At 40.4% G+C, this 17436-nt stretch overlaps 2 protein-coding genes across 7 annotated transcripts in view; one reads left to right on the top strand and one right to left on the bottom strand.

Moving 5' to 3' along the window:
• Positions 1-1233, top strand: part of TEK (TEK receptor tyrosine kinase) — a 76706-nt gene extending 75473 nt beyond the window's left edge. Inside the window, exon 23 of the mRNA XM_006268987.4 lies at positions 12-1233. Within this exon, the coding sequence (XP_006269049.1) occupies positions 12-86 (75 nt within the window). The 3' untranslated portion in view covers positions 87-1233. The remainder of the gene's footprint in view (positions 1-11) is intronic.
• Positions 1234-3801: 2568 nt separating this feature from the next.
• The window catches only part of LOC102559634 (RNA exonuclease 1 homolog), a 33551-nt gene continuing 19916 nt past the window's right edge, over positions 3802-17436 (bottom strand). For 4 of the 6 annotated variants that reach the window (XM_019490773.2, XM_014596323.3, XM_006268989.4 and 1 more), the window contains exons 11-16: positions 14925-14998; positions 14406-14516; positions 13318-13433; positions 11795-11933; positions 10565-10685; positions 3802-4880 (exon numbers count right to left, since the gene is read on the bottom strand). In XM_019490773.2, the coding sequence (XP_019346318.1) occupies positions 4789-4880; positions 10565-10685; positions 11795-11933; positions 13318-13433; positions 14406-14516; positions 14925-14998 (653 nt within the window). In that variant the 3' untranslated portion in view covers positions 3802-4788. Of the gene's footprint in view, positions 4881-9108; positions 10471-10564; positions 10686-11794; positions 11934-13317; positions 13434-14405; positions 14517-14924; positions 14999-17436 lie in introns of those variants that run through there. The other 2 variants (XM_019490774.2, XM_059724645.1) reach the window with 2 other exon arrangements.

Raw genomic sequence — 17436 nt, 5'->3', positions numbered from 1 at the left:
TATTGTTTCAGACCTATGTGAATACAACCCTGTATGAGAAGTTTACCTATGCAGGCATCGATTGCTCTGCTGAAGAAGCTGCATAAGACAGAAAATCTTCATGTAATGATTATATATTAAACAAACTTCAAAACCAACAGGAGTCTAGAATTATGATGTGCCATGTAGAATTGTGTATAGCTCTCTCTGTATAATATCTGTAGTTGTTTAACTACAGATACCAATGCGCATATCTTCCAGGAAATTCTGCCTCCATAAACTGTAGGAGTGTGTATACTGTTTTGACTAGAAATGAACTCGAGTAATGAACTCTGATATGTTTCATCCACAATGTTTTTTTTTGGAAATGTGATCAATTCTGTATGTTGCTCATTGGACACAATTATTGTAATGCATTGTGCATTGCCTCCTAATTTTTTTGTGTGTGCCAAATTAATAATAAGAATTTCAGTATCTCATAACAAGTGTTATCCAAACTTTATTGTGATTCAAACAGAAATGCTTTATGTTTGGTACCAGTGATAAAACAGTTGCTTGCCTACACAGAACAACTCTTATTAGTAGCAATTTCAAAAGATAATTAGTTATTATAACTGCTCTTTGAAACTGGCAGTAAAAGCGTGCTATGAAAATAATTTGTTACTACAATTTTTGAACTAACTGATGCCTGTGAGAAGAAGGTAAATGCTATTTGTTCTTTTGTTAAGTTTAACAGTCAATTTCTGTATTAAAATATCAGTGTTTGTTTAACTTGAAAGTATATATCTTAAAGAGTATGTTGCTATTTTAGGAAGAAAGATGGCATTTATGGACATTTATAAATATGTTAAACAGTGTAGAACACATTAGTTTGGGTAGAAAACTTCATTTTCCATTTGAGTTTAATAACGTAATGTATAGTTATAGATTACTTTCTGATTATAAACAGGTAAGGTTTACCTAATTTCTTCTCCCTTCCCTGTCCTTTATGGGAAAGGATATAATTTGCTGTGTGGCTTTTAACACATACTGTACTAACTTGTTGTACCAGTTTTTCTTCAATGATTTTATGTAAAGGTTTTCAAATCTAGACAACGATCAGTTAGTGTACGTAATTTTCAGGAAAGCAGGACTATTTTGCTCTTCAACAAAGCAACTTTGAGAGGTTGTGTCTGACAACTGAATCTACTAAATAGGCTCTCAAATAGATAGATGACTGACAGTAAAGAAATAAATAAAGGGCAAGCTACCATATAGTGTCTGTGACAACATTGTTGTCAATAGTTGTATGAGAAAGGTAAATTTCAATACTTTTAAGAATATGGGGGAGAAACTATTGGTATTTACGTGACACGTATTATTTGTACTTTACATAAAGGTCTTGCTAAGAGCAGCTCTTCATTGTGTTAGGCAGTTTACAGACAAGTAGCAAGAGAAAGCCCTATCCTGAGGAGCTTACTAACTAATTGGAACATACAGACCAAGGGTTTGTAAGTCTGCCCTGTAGTCAAAGCTATGATTACACCTCATGTAGAATGGAAGCATAAAGATGAGAGTAACAAACTTACAGAGGAAGCCTGCAGCTTATCTAGAAAAACGAGCCCAACCTTCCTGAAGCCATAGTACCATACAGAAAAGACTGTTACCATGACCTGATCAACAGACCAGTGACAGAGCTCACGGATAGCAATGGGAAGTCCCTCAAAGTCACCTTTTGAGCTTGTGTGCCAAAGGAGGCAAGACTGTGATGTTTATGGAGCCAGAAGGAGTTCCAAGAAGCAAGTCCAGGGTGAGACGACATATTCATGGGGGCCTGGTACCTACAGCACCTGCTGGCATGTTCCATTTTTTTCCCTTTGAGCGAAGTCTGTTGAGTGTAAAATGCCAACTATGCTAGCCTATTTCCCTTAAATGTGACAATATGGCTTTGGTTGCCTCTTAGGCTTAGATGGCCACTGACTCCCCACACTTCCAATCTACCCTTTCCAGTTGGACTGGCCTGAGGAAGAGCATGTGACTGGAGAAGCAGCTGCAAATCCAATGACCTCCTGCCATGAAGATGACTCAAACCCACATCAGTTTGCTCCCAAGTATATAACTAGGCCACCAGAGTACAAGGGCATACCCAGCAAGTTCAAGCCATGCTACTAGGCTTGGAAGTCAGGAGGTCAGAATGAGAGCAACAGCAAATAGCCCAGACTATGGTCTAGTGGTCTGGCCCTTCACCTGACAGCCACATGTCCAACGGTCTGTTTTTCTGCCTGCCTCACGGCTGTTTTGCTAATGTCTATGCAAGGTAAAAGACACATTTTGCTACTGTTTCATATCTGGGTTTTCCCTCACTCTTCTGCAAAATGTGGAGTTGGCATTTACCCATGCTTATGTAACAATGAACATGTAAGGAGGATTTGAACTCAGTACTTTAACATTCAAGGAGAGGGCCCCATCCACCAGGTTATTGGCCCACAGAGACTTTTCCAGGCTCCTCTTGCTACTCTGCTACCGTGCAGGTAGGCATACTAGATATGCAGAAAAGAGACAGGCAGCAAAGGCCATTACCTCCGTGGTCCAGCAGCCCAGCCCTTGGCCTTTCAGCAAGGTGCTGATTGCTGCCTCAAGGGCTTTGTTGTTGCTCGTGCCAATTGTCCAGAGGTCCCTTCCAGCTCTCCACTTCCATGATTCTCTGAAGATGTAGCAGCTGCTAGTTTATCTCTCTGTTGAACTGATTTACACAGAGGGCAACTTCAACAGTTGGGAACCCCCATTGTATTCATAGCCTGCTAGCTACAATACCTGCTTCCAGCACAGGAACGGTGTATATTTAAACATAAGGCCAATGTAAATGACACCATATGCATTGAGGTATTAGCTATAATGCAAAGGGAAGGTGGCCTGGCCTTCATCCCCCCCTCCCTTAAAGAAAAAAAGGCTTGTGGGTGCTTAAAAGCTTAACTGCAGAAGGGTTGGGGAAGCAGGGGCAGGTTCCATGGTTGAGGATACCAAGCAGAGCAAGATGCCTCTCTCCAGCCCGGACTTGAGCATTTGATTACCTTTGGGTCATGGGGTGGTGGGGACAAAAGACAGTGTTAAATCCCATCATGCAACTTGCTTCACAGGCTGGGTCCTAGAGGAGTAACATAACTTTTGCTAGCCTGAGCAAACCTTTGCTGTGGAGGGAGGGCAGACAGGGCAAGAGCAAGCACTCCTTTGTCACATCTGGAGCAGGCCTCAGCTCCATGGCCATAGGAGCCAAGCTGAAGCAGCCCCATACCACCCAGCTCCAGCACAAAGCAGTAACAACCCTGTGCCCTACAAGCTGAACTAGAGCAGCCCTGTGCCATCTGGCCACAGCAGAGTCTTATCTAAATTGCAAGACACCCACTGCTTCTTACACCTGGTGCCTATGGTCAGGCACAGCAGGGCTGCTGCAGCTCAGCTCTTCTAGCCAGAGCAGGGCAGGGCTACTCCAGGCACAAATAAGACTCTGGGGGAGGTGGGCATGATTCCAGTCCTACTTTTAAGTTAACTCCAGTGCCAATTCCCTCTCTAATCCCCCACACCCCTTAGGCTATGGCTGGGTTTCATGTACCCTATACTTATACCTCTAACTGTGTGTCTGGAGGTACCCAACATGCCTAACTTAAGAGAATGGTTAGTCTAAGTAGTAGCATAGATGTAGAGTTAAGAATTGCAACAGCTAAATACCACTGCCACATATACTGCTAAGTTAGTGAACACCAGGTAAAAGTACATATTGTCCTGTAGCATAGCATCATTACAAAGGATTGGCATGGTTATTTTCATCTTGGATTTAGGCTGAGATCAGTTTGCCATTTTCTTCTTTATTCCTTAACACCATGAACCTACAAATGACAGCAAGTCTAACCTTATTTTTTTCTTTACATAGTATACGTTCAAATAAAATATATTTTCTCTCCCCACTAAACTAAAGGAATAGACAATATGAACCCTGCACACAATAAACAAACACATTTTACTCTTTTTTTTTTTTTAGTTCCTATAGGCAGCTGGCAAAATAAGGGGTTTCTTTCCCTTTGTTTTTTAAAACTCTTCTTAATTACAAAATGAACTTACCTTTGCAAGGTAAAATTAACAAGGTGCTAACTAAACAAACATAAATCACTAGAGTACAACTACATCATACCACTTTAAATTACCTCAAAGCTGTTTCTAAAGGTAAGTAATACCATAGAATTCTTCCACTTTTTTTCTGCTCTAGGTCTTTATTCCACCTTGTAAGAGAATGTATGAGGGGAAGGGCCCAAAGAGTTGAAGGGAAACCAATCCATCTGTTGCCTGGACAGCAATGGTATTCTGAGGTTAAGAGCAAGGTGACATGCAGCTTTTGTTTGAAGTAGTGTATGAAAGAGTTTGGGACAAGCTTTCAGAAACTGAAAACATAGATATTACATAAATACTTCTTTTCAGTTTCTAACTTCTGACTGGTTTAGATCAGTGTAACAATTTCAGCATAGATTTTTGTTCAGTTCTATCAGCTACACTTTCATACTAAAAGAAAAAAAAAAGCATTTCCTTAAGAGTCAACACCCAAAGCTTTAACATTCTTATACAGAAGTACTTATAGATACAATGAGTAAGTTACACATGGGATATGAAGCATAATTACAGCATTTTGGTCTTTTAATACAAGTTTCAAATGTGAACAAGTAACAGAAAAAAAGGTTCTCCTAGTATCATCTGTTGCCTATTGCATGAAGGAGTGGGACTGGAAAGTTATGGAAGAGTAAGTAGTTTCACATTTCTTCTGTCATTCTTGAAATGAAGAGATCACCACTTTCTACCCTTATTATCTTCTTTTACTTTCCAAAGTATTAGTTCCATACAAGCAGCAGCATCTTCACTAGAATCATGACCACCAACTGATAAGAGACAAAACCATATTTAAAGGGAGAAAAACAATATTAGGACAGCAATACTTCTCCATTAGTGCCCATCATAAAAATCAGGTAGGTTAGAGGAGGAAGTCAACTATTACACTTTAGAAAAGTTTAGAACTGACCAAGCAAGCCTGGTGACTTATGGCATGGTAAAAGTAACACCATACCAGAGTAACTGGAATATCTAGGAGTATACTAACATTGCATTTAACCCTAATTGAGAGTATAATAAAGCTGTTGATAAAGACCAACCAAAAAAAGCAGGGGGTGGGAGGGGAGAAAAAAAAAATTTCAGGGGAAACGGGGTGGGATCAGATGATGCAAATGGCATATTTCTACCACATGAAGTTTAGGATTTGTAAGTTTGGGGACAATAACTGATGACAGACTCTTTCATTTAGACACTATTTTCCTATTACACACAAGGTGTCATCCCAAAACATTAGTTTTCATGACCTATTGGGGACATGAAAGTCACATTGGGACAGAATTGAGGAAATTAAGTACTAATATTAGAGTCATTGTACTTTGAAAATAAGCCTTGATTTTTTTTTTTTTTTGGCAAAATTCTTAATGTGTTCACACAACTAGTTTATGTCATTTTTTTTTTTAAATACACATTCAAATTTTAAAAAAAGAAGCAAAATCAAGTGGCTTGTAAGAAAGCATGTGGCCATTTCTTTGAATTTTCTAGTTCTAAAGTTTGCATAAAAACAGTTGGTCAACTGTGGCAACTGCATGAGGGGAGCCAGACTTTTGAAGCAGTATTAGGCTGAGATTTATTTTTTATATTAATTCATTGAGAGAAGTTTTACACAGGTGCCTATGTATTTTGCTTTTGACTTCGATACAGGTATATTCATCCTAGAAAGAGTTTAGCAGAACAATTTATTAAAAAAGGCACCCTGCAATCATTTCCCCACCCCAGGATGTAAACACAACTGATGAATTCCTGATAATCAAAACTAATTTGTTTCATCCCTGCTCTCACAGCTACTTGTGCTGTTGAGTTATGCAACTCCATTGTAAAATAAAATTCAGCTATGAAAGAAGAATAGGGATTTCACTGCTTTTTATAGTGCACTTAGCCCCTCCATTCCATATAGAGAAAGAGAAAATCTGTAACCAAAGTTCTTCTAGATGCATCATCAGACAGACAGACTCCCTTCTGAGAGTATGCTTAGGTTCCAAGTCTTTGGTTTAAAAAAAAAAGACCAACAACAACAAAAACAACCCCCCCAAAACCTCAGGCTTTCACAATATTCAGAAGCTGTTTTCATAGCAGTTTTCCATCCTTCTGATACCAAAAGATAGCGGTTGTGCATACATGTTGCTCTTCAGTTTTTCGTCAACTGCAAAGTCACTAGAACTTAAGACTGAGAAAGATAAGGGAGAGGGCATGGTTCAAGTATGCATGGGGATAACAAATCTCACTTTTGGGTAAACCTACACCTCCAGAGGTAGGTCTTAGCATGCGACTGGTGCCTCCTGGGTCTGGAGGGGGCACCTGGGGTCCCCCTGCAGCTGATCACTGAGCTGAGGGGGTGCAGCCCCCCCCCCCCCCATGCTCCCTTGTGGACCCAGAAGTGCTGCAAGCACATGGGGAGCCCCCCCACGCTCCTGTGGGATGCTCCATCTGCCGCAGCATTCACGAGCCATGCCTGGTGCCTTGAGGTACGTAGAAACAACATTTAAAGTTGTGTCTACGTCTAAATCAGCATCAAATCTTTAGATTTGGATTCAGCCAAAATACATCAGGGACAGTGAGCCAAATTGCTGTCCCCGATTGGGGCCAAATTTGAATTTAATATGGCCTGTTTTGCACACCCCTGTTGTATGTCTGTGCAAACAACATTTATCCATCCAAACCTACATTAGCCAGCACTTGAACTGTCATTCTATTCCTCCAAGAGGAAGAATGTTCCTACATGGTAGGTTGGGGTGGATACTCGAGCCACACATGGTTTAGATACTTACGTGGTGAGGGTTTGTTTCAGAAAATGTTAAGGTGTGTGATGCTTTCATCACACACCTTAAACACACCTTTTCCTCTTCAAGTGAAGAAAAAATTTTTCTTCTTCACTTCCCAGGCTAATGCTTTGCTTAAGCATTAGCCTGGGAAGTGAAGAGGAAAAATTTTTGGCATAAAATAATAGCTTCCAAAAAATTGAAACAAAATACTGGACACATTTTAGAACACAGTACCATTAGATAAAGAAAGCAAAGCTACAGAGAAGACAGAATACAAAAAAAAAAAGTTATCAGCATATAAGAATGTAATCTAGCTTCCTTTTGCACAGAACTGGTTCAATTCACTGAAGCCAGTGACAAAACTTCTACCCACTTAAAATGAAAATAGAACAAGATCTTGGGGAAGCAGTATTCCATTCCCCATAATACACAGTATTATAATTGGAGCCAGCTAAGGTAAAATACAGGGCATTAGTAGCTGTATGAGTCCCAATGACTTCCAAAGAAAGAAAATGCATCTCAGATGATGAACCAAAATATTAGAGGTCTTTCATAGCTCCTCCACATCACATGTAAAAGCATCTTTATTTAAATAGTCTTCATCATTTGGCAGACATTACAGCAGTATTTGAACTACACAATATCCTTCCATAGATACTATGTGCAGGGGCCAGGAGTCTAATGAAGCTGACCCATTTCTTATTTTTCCAGTGTAACAGTGGTGTGCTTCATACTTATGACTGGAAGGTATGTCAGGCACTCAACTAATAAAAAACAACCCTGGCAATTACAAGCAGTGATACAGGCAGCAGAAACTCCCAACTAATCCCTTTCCTGCAAATAGAGCTCCTAGAGAGAAATGCTTACTGACAAAAAAGTTTGCTTCAAGCTGATACCAAAGTTCAGAGTTCTTATTCACCTCCACATCTGTATACAAGATTTTAAAAGAATGTTCTCTCTCTACCGAGAGAGAGAGAGATAGATAGAGAGAGAGAGAGAGAAAGAAAAGCTGGGCAATCCTCCTTCCCATTCTTTTTATTTAAAAAAGTCTAGTAAGGAATGAGTTGAGACAAAATGATTAAAACTAATTTAACTTTGTGCAATAAAAATGGAGTTCTTGTTTATATTCTAAAAAACTGTAGTAAAAGCAGCAGGTGTCCATCTTGCAAGATTTACATTACTAGAAAGTTTAAACAGGTGTTTTATTTTAATTACTTTGATAAAAGTGTTACTCTAGAATAGCCAAGAAATAGTTATCCCAGCAAAAACAAACAAACAAAAAAACCTACACAACCCTGGGTAGAGCAGAACTAAGAGCAGCTAGAGAAGCAAATGAAAGAGTACACCTTGGGGAAAAAAAGAAAAGAGCTATAAGCCATGATAAGACTTAAGTGGCATTAATTAATATGCAACTTGGAATGTTGCTAGCCATCACTATTTATCAAAATACAAGCATTTAGTCTGACTCTACTGAAATCTCATTTTTGTTAGAATAGTAATAGAACCTTTGATACTGAATATCAAAACTACATACAAACTGTTCCAAAGTAGTGAAATTTATGTCCATATCTTGTTTCCTGCACAACATAGCAGTTTCCTGTTCACATTTATAACCTCACTGCTTAGGTTGGGTATACACTTTTGAACCCCATGAAAAGTGATCTGCTCACAAAGTCTATTCTAAAAATGTGAGCTGTCTGCAAGATTCATTAAGACTTCACTGCAGAGTCATAATTTTTTTTTTTTTTTTTTTTTTTTAGCAGGGCAGGAGTAAGGGAAGCAGGCCCTTACCATTTGACTCAGGGGCTGCTACTACCCGAGCACAAGCTCTGTGAACACACTGCAGCATTGGCATTAACAGTGGAGGCTCCCTGGGGGCTGCCATTCTGATGCCCTTCTAAAAATCAGCACCCAGGGTTGGTGCCCTCTTTCTCCTCTCCTCCTACCAAGTTACATTTTTTCTTGCTTATGAAAATTTGCAGCTTCAAAAATGAATTCATTTCTAACCATTTTGACTTTTGCTGGCAGTTTAACTGGCAGGGACTGTAATCAGCAGGTAGTCTCTGTAAAGGCAAGTAAAGATGAGCTTTAAACCTCTAGAACAGGGCTGTCCAACTTCAGAGTAGCCAGGAGCTGCACAGGCTCCCTGGGACTCCTCCAGTGTACAGCACCCACCCCCCTCCCACCGTCATGTGAACCTCTCCCCGCCTCTAGCAGCACAAGGTCTCCTTCCCCCTCCCACTGCTGCCCCCACTGCCACTGAGCAAGCTCCAAGCCAAAGCCTCTGGCTAGCACTGGCAGTGAGCTTGCTGAGCCAGTCATGTTGCCTTGCTACAGGGACCTCAGCTGCCACAATAGTCAAAACAAATCTTCCATGTAATACGGCTGAAGCTTGTATCTAGTTCTACTTAAGATCTTTTTACTTCCTTAAATCCCTCCCAGCACCCTTGTTTTTCATTTTAAAAAAAGACTGCCAAAAAACAGGGGTGTTCAGTCCCCAGTGCCATGTCATCTGGCGCACAGGGCTTCTCATGGCTCCAAAGCTGGGCAGAGGCAGCACAAGGGCCCTAAAGCTTGATACTTGCTTGTGTGGCTGGGCGAGGGAAGTGCAGGGTTCCCAGAGCTCGATCCAGCCCATACTGGCCCCATAGCCTTTAGCTGGACCATAGGGTCAAAAGGTTAAGCACCCTACCATAGCAAACAAACAATCCAAGGTTGTTACAATGGGCACATGGTGATGTAGCATCTGATGCACCCAATGCAATGTAGGCCTGTGGCATATGCTATGCAAGCTAGCCTGGGGAACTGGAAGCAGTCTGTGGTAAAACAGAAGTCTGCATAAAGCTATTTCACTTCACTGAAACAATCTGGTTTGAGTGCTGCTCAGAGCTGCAAAATATTATAATATTATTGCTTACAGGCATCTACACATTGGAGACAAATTATATGAAATTAAATTTTAAAAGTTTACTTTAAAACTGAACCCTGGAAAGGGAAAAATACCAACTATTGGATTAAAAGTAACCATCTCAAGTAATATTTATGCATCAACAGAATGACTAAAGCCTAGGCACAGAACCTGCATATTTTTTTTTTTGGTAAATCCATTTTGAGATATGGGAACAAATATTCCAAGATGGGGGGGGGGGGGGTTGTTGTTTTTTTTTTAAGAAAAACATGCTACTAGTTTAAGATGCTGATGAGAGTACTCAGATCTGTACTCTCTTTAGGCCATTCCAACAAATAGTTAACAACTTTAAGAGCAACAACTTCACCCCAAAAATCAGTGGTTCTCAGCCAGAGTATTGGGGCACCCTGGGGTGCTTTGGAGAATGCAGAAAGGAGGAGATAAGCAAGGTGGATAACACCAGCACAGGATAGTCACTGCCTGAAGGATTTCCTAACCTCTCTGCTCAAAACACTTGGAAGAAGATAAGGACCATAATATATAAATCTGTTTTTGAAACTGGGTGCCACTCAATTCACGAAAGTTATGGCGGGGTGTGTCTTGAGTCCAAAAAGGTTGAAAACTACCACCCCACATCTTCATTTTCAGCATTCTTTCTTTACTATGGAAGACACAGCAGAGAGACAGAAGTACCTATGACAAATGACAAGCTTTTATGTTACTCAATTAATTTAGTACTTTCCCTTCATTATGCATACCACTTATATAAAAACTCAAAGGCTCTTACCATCATCTTGAATAATTCTTCTGAGATAGTCAGCTGTTAGATTTTTAAGTGCTCTTTTATGAGGCAAACCTAGCCGATGAGGAAACACTATTGATGTGTCCACAACAGTGTTATGGAATAGCTAAAAACAAAAACAAAACAAAAAAAAAGCAAAGAAAACCTTGCATTGGCTTGCAAACAGTATGTTTTCAAGCTTAGAGTGTTTCATATATTTCTTTCACTATTCAAATGCTTATGGAATAGCAAAAGGTTCCTGCCTTGCTAACATTGGATCTATAGTGTGATAACTTCTCCATTCTATGGTAACAGACAGATGAGACGAGCCTATGAGCTCCATTTCATCAACCTGCTGGATACTAGAGATCGTGGACTAAACATAGACATTGGATTTTTGATACATTATAATCTGCCTGGCAACTGACTCCCCAGCCCAGCCCCTGGCTTGTTTACTTTTCATTCCATCCAGGAAGAGCACGCAGAAACTGCTGCAGCGTCCTTAGCCTGACGAAGGGTTTTTGAACCCGAAAGCTTGCTTAATAACTATTCTCCAACCATTTGGGTTGGTCTAATAAAAGATATCAAATTCACCCAAGAAACCTTGTCTGCCTATATCCTTAGACCAACACGGCTACAACCTAAACCCCTGCAACAGACAGATGATGCACTTGTCCTGGGATAAAATGGCTTATCCAGGGACAAGTGCAACTGTTCAGGGACCCATAAATAAGATAAATGAGACATCCAAAAATGGTTCATGGGATAAGAAGCACAAGCAGTTTATCAGAGGACATTGCAGAGTGTGCCTGCCTGGTTATTCCAGGATTACATCATTGAATCAGTGGCAGAAGAGCAGTAGTGCATTAGATACTTGCTACAGCCTAGTTAGAGTGATGTGTGTACTCACCAATTCCAGGACATTTCTGTCCCAGGACAAACAGGCATAACTTGTCCAGGGACAAATACAATGTCTGCTCCTAGCTTATATTAAAATGATTAAATGGCTTGAAATAGTCATGCTATATATTTTATTATATGTTTAAAAGGTATAACATGGGCAGTTTAATCTGAAAAAGTGGAGGTGCACTTTTTTGGCTGATTTTTAACTGGGCTATAGTACACACTGTAATAAATTCTCTTCTTAAAAACACCCAAGATAGAAGTTAAGAACAGAACAAGTTTCCAACAATCTTGGAGACCTTGCTTCACAGAACTGATCCCTGCATGTCTTACCTTAACAGCATATAAATCACTTTCCAAGCTGTGACCAATTAAAATAGTAGCTGCACTGAACAAGTTTAACAAGATGGCCTGTACATCCCGAATAGTTGTTGTAGTATTCTTCAGGTCCTCTTCTGTGACTCCAGAAAATCTCAGATTAAATACAAACAAGCAAATCTCAATAAAGTGAGAAAATGTACAACATATCCAATTCAAATGCGTGTGAACAGCTAAAATTATTCAAGTCAGGTTCGGAAGCACCATACATTCATTTCAGACAGACAAGTAGATTTTTTTCTTTCCGTTTCTTCAGGGATGAGTTCCACAGGAGAGGCATAACTAATCAGGGGTTGTACCCTAGGCAGTGGCAGCAGCAGCAAGGGTTGGGCTGGCTGCAGCTGTGGCTGCCATTCTTGGACCCCCACTAAATGGGCATCTAGGGCTGCTGCCTTGGTCACCCACCCTTCATTATGTTACCGTGCCACAGTAGATGTAGAGACCTGGGTTTCAGATCACCTACTGAGGACAACTGACTCGAGCTGGTTCTCATGAGCCCAAGACTGATCAACTAAGGAAGTGAGTACATAAGCACTATGGACAGAAAGATGTCAGAAGAGCCAAACTGAGCCACTTCCTCCTTTTTATGGTGAAGCAGCAGCTAAAAAAAAATTAAAGGCCTTGAAACTTATGCCCTGCCCAAACACTTACTGCTTCCTCAGCGAAAAGAGTAACCAAGAATGAGTTGCATGAGGAAGTGGGAGAGCATGAAAGCCAAATTATTTGTATCCAGAGTATACACCTCGTGCCCAAGTGACAGCTACAGTGGCTATTAGTAAGTCTTGATAAGATGCCTGTACTTCTGTACGTTCTAAAATACTGCACACTGCCTAAAAAGAATGTTGTCCAAAATGGCACTACACAAATCAATATCTATATATATTTTTTTTAATAAGAGCTAGGTGTGAAAGAGCAACTCACCCATTTGGGACATCTATAGATGAGGTTTTACCAGCTTAATAGCCTAGCCTTTTTTTCTGCATTGAAATATCCATCCAATGGCCAGGAAAAAAAACCTCTTGGAAGTATAAAAATAAAAGAGTGTTGAAGTGATGTAACTATGAGCGTCTGAGCAATTCAAGCAGTAGGAATGTGTCAATGGTATCTCTCAGACCAACTGCACAGTTGGGATAAACTGTGAGACCCAAGGAAGGGTATTGTGATATTCAGAAACTTGCCTAAAGTATCCCAACCAATAAGGAGAGAAATCAGTCACAAGAATTCTTGCCTTTCAAAATAGAACATACCTACTTAAGCTATGAGCTCTTTGAGTCAGGGTGTATATCTTTTTGATCTGTATTTCTATAGTGCCTGGGAATAATGTGGTGGCATGACTGGGACTCTTCAGCATCATATAAATACACAGTAATGTAGAAGACAGTCTCAAGAAAAGTTCATTCAACTAGAGGCAGTCTTACATAATAAAAATTGCACAACTTTTAAAAAAAGAATAATGATATTTTCAAATATATGGATACCTTGTGTTGTAGTCTATGATGTCATTATCAGGCTTAACAAATGTATTATAGGCAACCTGTAGGTCGGGATCTACCACTGTCACTCTAGTAAGCTCCAGGCCTTGTGTTGTGTAACACTAAGAAAAACAAATACCACAAGTGGTAAAGAAAGATTCAACATTACTGTTTGATCTGTTTATATGGATCACTGGCATGAAGGACCACACAGGCACAATAGGTTCAAGTGGTTTGAGTTTTAGTGGCTCCCAACAGAGTACCGTGACAGGGGGCAATGAAGGATGCTCTAAAATCAGTGGTGTTCAACTTGTGGTCCATGGACCCCTGGAGGTCTGCAAATTATATCTAAGTGGTCCCCAAAATGTGACTTATCAAATCAAAAGTATGTGACCACCCAGACTTACCATTCAAAGGGGTCTGTGCTTCCACTCAGTTTTTTAGTGGTCCGCAAATAAAAGAAGGTTGAAAACCATTGCTCTAAATATTCAACTTTTAGGAGTTATTCCTGTATACTATAGTAAAAGTTATTAAAAAATAAAAGCAAAAGTAAATGTAGGTTTAAGGTAGCTCTCTAAATGAGGTCTGTACAAAAGCTTTGTATTTGCCTCCTTTTGGGGGTGGGAGGAGGGAAGAGAGACATTGACAGCATACAACTTTGGCAAATCAGGCAATATGCTTCCCTCTGTTGGAGCCTATAGTAGCAGCTATTCCTCAGTTCTAATATAGTGGAACAAAGGCTATTGATCAAATTGTCCAACCTTTCCGACCGTTATATTTAGTAACACGTATACCCCAGAGCAGGGCTAATTTTCCCCATCAAAGGAAAAAAAGAGCAAACTAATAAGAAAATTCACCAAATATTACTTTAAAAATTGTAAATAAGGCTCTGATGTTGTGAAAGCAGGTAACTTTTAAGTAGCAACCCTCAGTTTACTGTGTTCTGTAGGAGAGAATACAAGCCAACTCTTAGCCTAAATACCTTGTTGGTAGAATGGGTTTTCATGTTGCTACCAGCAGTCAATTTACAGTATTTCCTATGAACCTACACCCATCTTGAAATTAAGTTCAGAATATGAAAGAGTTGACCATACCATCTCACAGTCCAGTGCATACACCCCATGGTTCCCATCAGGTGGAGGTGGTTTGATAAAGGTCTTCATAAAACCTTCTAGGTTTTCCTTTCGTCCATCATGGACATGGAGCTGTAAAATTCCCAGTAGTGTTAAAAATTGAGTATAATAGTATTTTAACCAAATGGATGGGTGCTTCAGTAAAAAAAGCCCACTAAAAACAACTTTGGTGAACAAAACAAAGGAAGACTACTTATTAAGTATTGTTCATGCAACCTACTACATCTAATATAGAAACAGGAGGTTCTATAATAGACAATTATTTGACAAACTCATTTTCCAAAAATGTATTAAAAGTAACTAAAACCATATAATAACTTCCAACTATTTTCATGAAAGCAACTGTCATTGTCACAGGGTTGTTATATGATCATTACTAGAAAGTTATACAGCGTCTCAAGGCCTCGCCTGTTAAAAGTATGATCCAATACCGTAAACTACTGCAAAACCATGAGAGGCCCTATTACAGAACGTTCCTACCTTTACAACTTGGCATCCGGGAGACCCCACAACTCCTTCACAACAACTGTAGCGGGATTCCATGCCACCAGGAACTGCCATACAAAAATTAAAACATTTTAACATATTCTACCAGTCACTAGAAAGTTTTAATGCTTGTAATTAACTTTAAATGCAAGTAAAAAGCTGCAAGCTAAAACATTTTTAGCAATATTGACTTCCTGGCTAGGGACAGACAGTCACGAAGCCTGAGTCTGAATCGATTCAATTTTTGCAGGTTAATCTAACCTGACTTAAGCTGAACTGGTTTAAAACTGGACAGACATTCTCTCTGAATTGAGGAAATGCAGGCACATGCCTGCAGTGTCTCAGGCTAGAAGCTGGGGAGCACTATAGCAGCCCTCCCTTCCCTTTGGCAGGGAAGTGAGCTAAGCGGGGTTTGGCCAGGCCCTGGCAGGACTCTCTCATTAGTGAGGTCTGCCCTCATGGTCCCAAGCTTTTCTCTGCTGGCTGCTCGGGGGGGGGGGGGGGGGGGGGGGGGGGGAAGAGATGTACAGTGCATACATCTGTTGATGACACTGAGCTTTTCAATCTCCTTCCCTGCTTCTTTACAACGTCTGTAGCAAACTGACAGGCAAGCAAGACAGCCAGGAACCAATAGGAGTCTTTAAAAATCACCCAATTAACAAAACAATGGCCTCTCTCCATTCGTTCAAACTTCTTAAACAGCTTACTGGGTGATCTGTCAATTAGTTCCAAAAACCCTAAGCAGTCACTGTTTTATCTGCCTATCCTACTGAAATCGGAGACACACACACACCTCTCTGTATTAGCTAGCATACCACATGCTGGCTATGGTCCCTACTGTGGCAGAGAAGAGGAAGGGATCCCTGCTTAAGCAGCAAGTGGGGGTGGGGGGCACAGGAGAAAACAGCAGACCCTGCTGTGTCTGCAAGTTTGTGCCAACCTCCAGCTAGGGAGCAGAGGGGAGGGCCCAGCTCTGCTGTGGACCAGAGAGCCCCACCCAGCCCAAAGAGCATGCCAGGATGCTGGGGGAGTCTGATTCATCTTAAGCCAGAAAGGGGTCTGGGACAGACCTTGCATAAGCCAATTTGAGCCAAATCCATTAAGTCTGATACTACATTCAACCAGGTTTCTCTTAAACCAGTTTCATTCATTTTGAAACTGGTTTATGTGCACTGAACACCTGTTGTTACAGGTTTAAACTAGTTTCTGATCACTTAAACCAATTTGTGTGTAATATCTGTCCCTAGCCCTTATGATCAGTATTGGGCACATGATAGAAGGTTTAATAAGTTTTAATTTCTACATTGCTATCTACAAAAAGCCCACTTACAGCATTTTAAGTTGACAGATCATGGAATGGCAACAGGTAAGTTTCTTTTGAAGTCTTAAGTCCGCAACCTGGTACATTCAGTCTTGCTATACATACGTTCTACTAGCTCTTAACTTTGGGAGCAATTCAATTTGCAATTTAAACTGCATTATTTAAGTTAGTAGAATATTTCAGGAAATAGTGTTTAAACTACTCAACTAAATGGGTAGTAGTTTAAACACTAACTACTTAGTGTTAACTAAGCCCTATAGTGACGCTGTACTGAAGCCAACTTTCCCTATTCCAAGGGAAACATTAAGAATGCAGCTGGATTTTTTTCTCTAAATAGGAGAATTCAGAAGAACATAGTAGGGCTGCGTGAGATGGCATCGTTCCATTTTGACAGAACATTTCATTTTGATTTGAAACTGCTGTTCCGTTTCATTTCGTTGAAACAGTTTTGCTGTTTCAATGTTTTGTCCATAGGCTATAATGGGAAGCTCAAAAACAGCCTATAAAACTGTCATTTCTGGACCAAATTGGATGAAACGTGCAGGGATGGTAGCCCCTTCTGAGGGCATGAAGCCTGCCAAGTTTCAAGGAGATAGGTGTAGGGGTTTCAGGGAAAGTGCACCTCTGGCTCAGCTGACATCAAGGCAGCAAGCAGGGCAGTTCAAACAATGTTGCCTTTTAGGCAGTTTTTCCATCCCTCCCCCAGAGCACTGGGATTGGAAGAGATCTCAGGAAAGGATGACAGTCATTGTCCAGCTACATAGTCACTAATGAAAGCAGTCCTTTGCCCCCCCCCCCCCCCCCTTACTTTAGCTTCTGCTTCCCTACAGGCAAGCCCAGCTCGAGCTTCAAAATGTTTTAAAAAATGTTCAAATGTTTTGACTTGCCTCATTTAGTTTCAAGGCTGTTTTGAAGCTCTCCGTCTTGAGCTTGAAACAAGTCAAAACAAAACTGCTGGTGAAATTTCGCACAGCCCTAGAACATAGCTTCTTTAGAAAGAAAGGTTGATACATTGCCAGGTAACCACAACCACAGAGAACAGAAGACAGTCCTGGTTTTAACTGACTCCTGGCAAAAGCAAGACTTAAAAAGTCTGTAAATAAGGTCAGAACAGTTAATATTCAGTAACTGAAAGCAAAGTCTTCCCTTTATGGATTGGTAATGGTGGCTTATTACATGTCAACA

This window comes from Alligator mississippiensis, chromosome 3 (genome assembly GCF_030867095.1).
Source record: "Alligator mississippiensis isolate rAllMis1 chromosome 3, rAllMis1, whole genome shotgun sequence".
Lineage (NCBI taxonomy): Eukaryota > Metazoa > Chordata > Crocodylia > Alligatoridae > Alligator > Alligator mississippiensis.
This window is presented reverse-complemented; position numbering and strand designations above follow the sequence as displayed.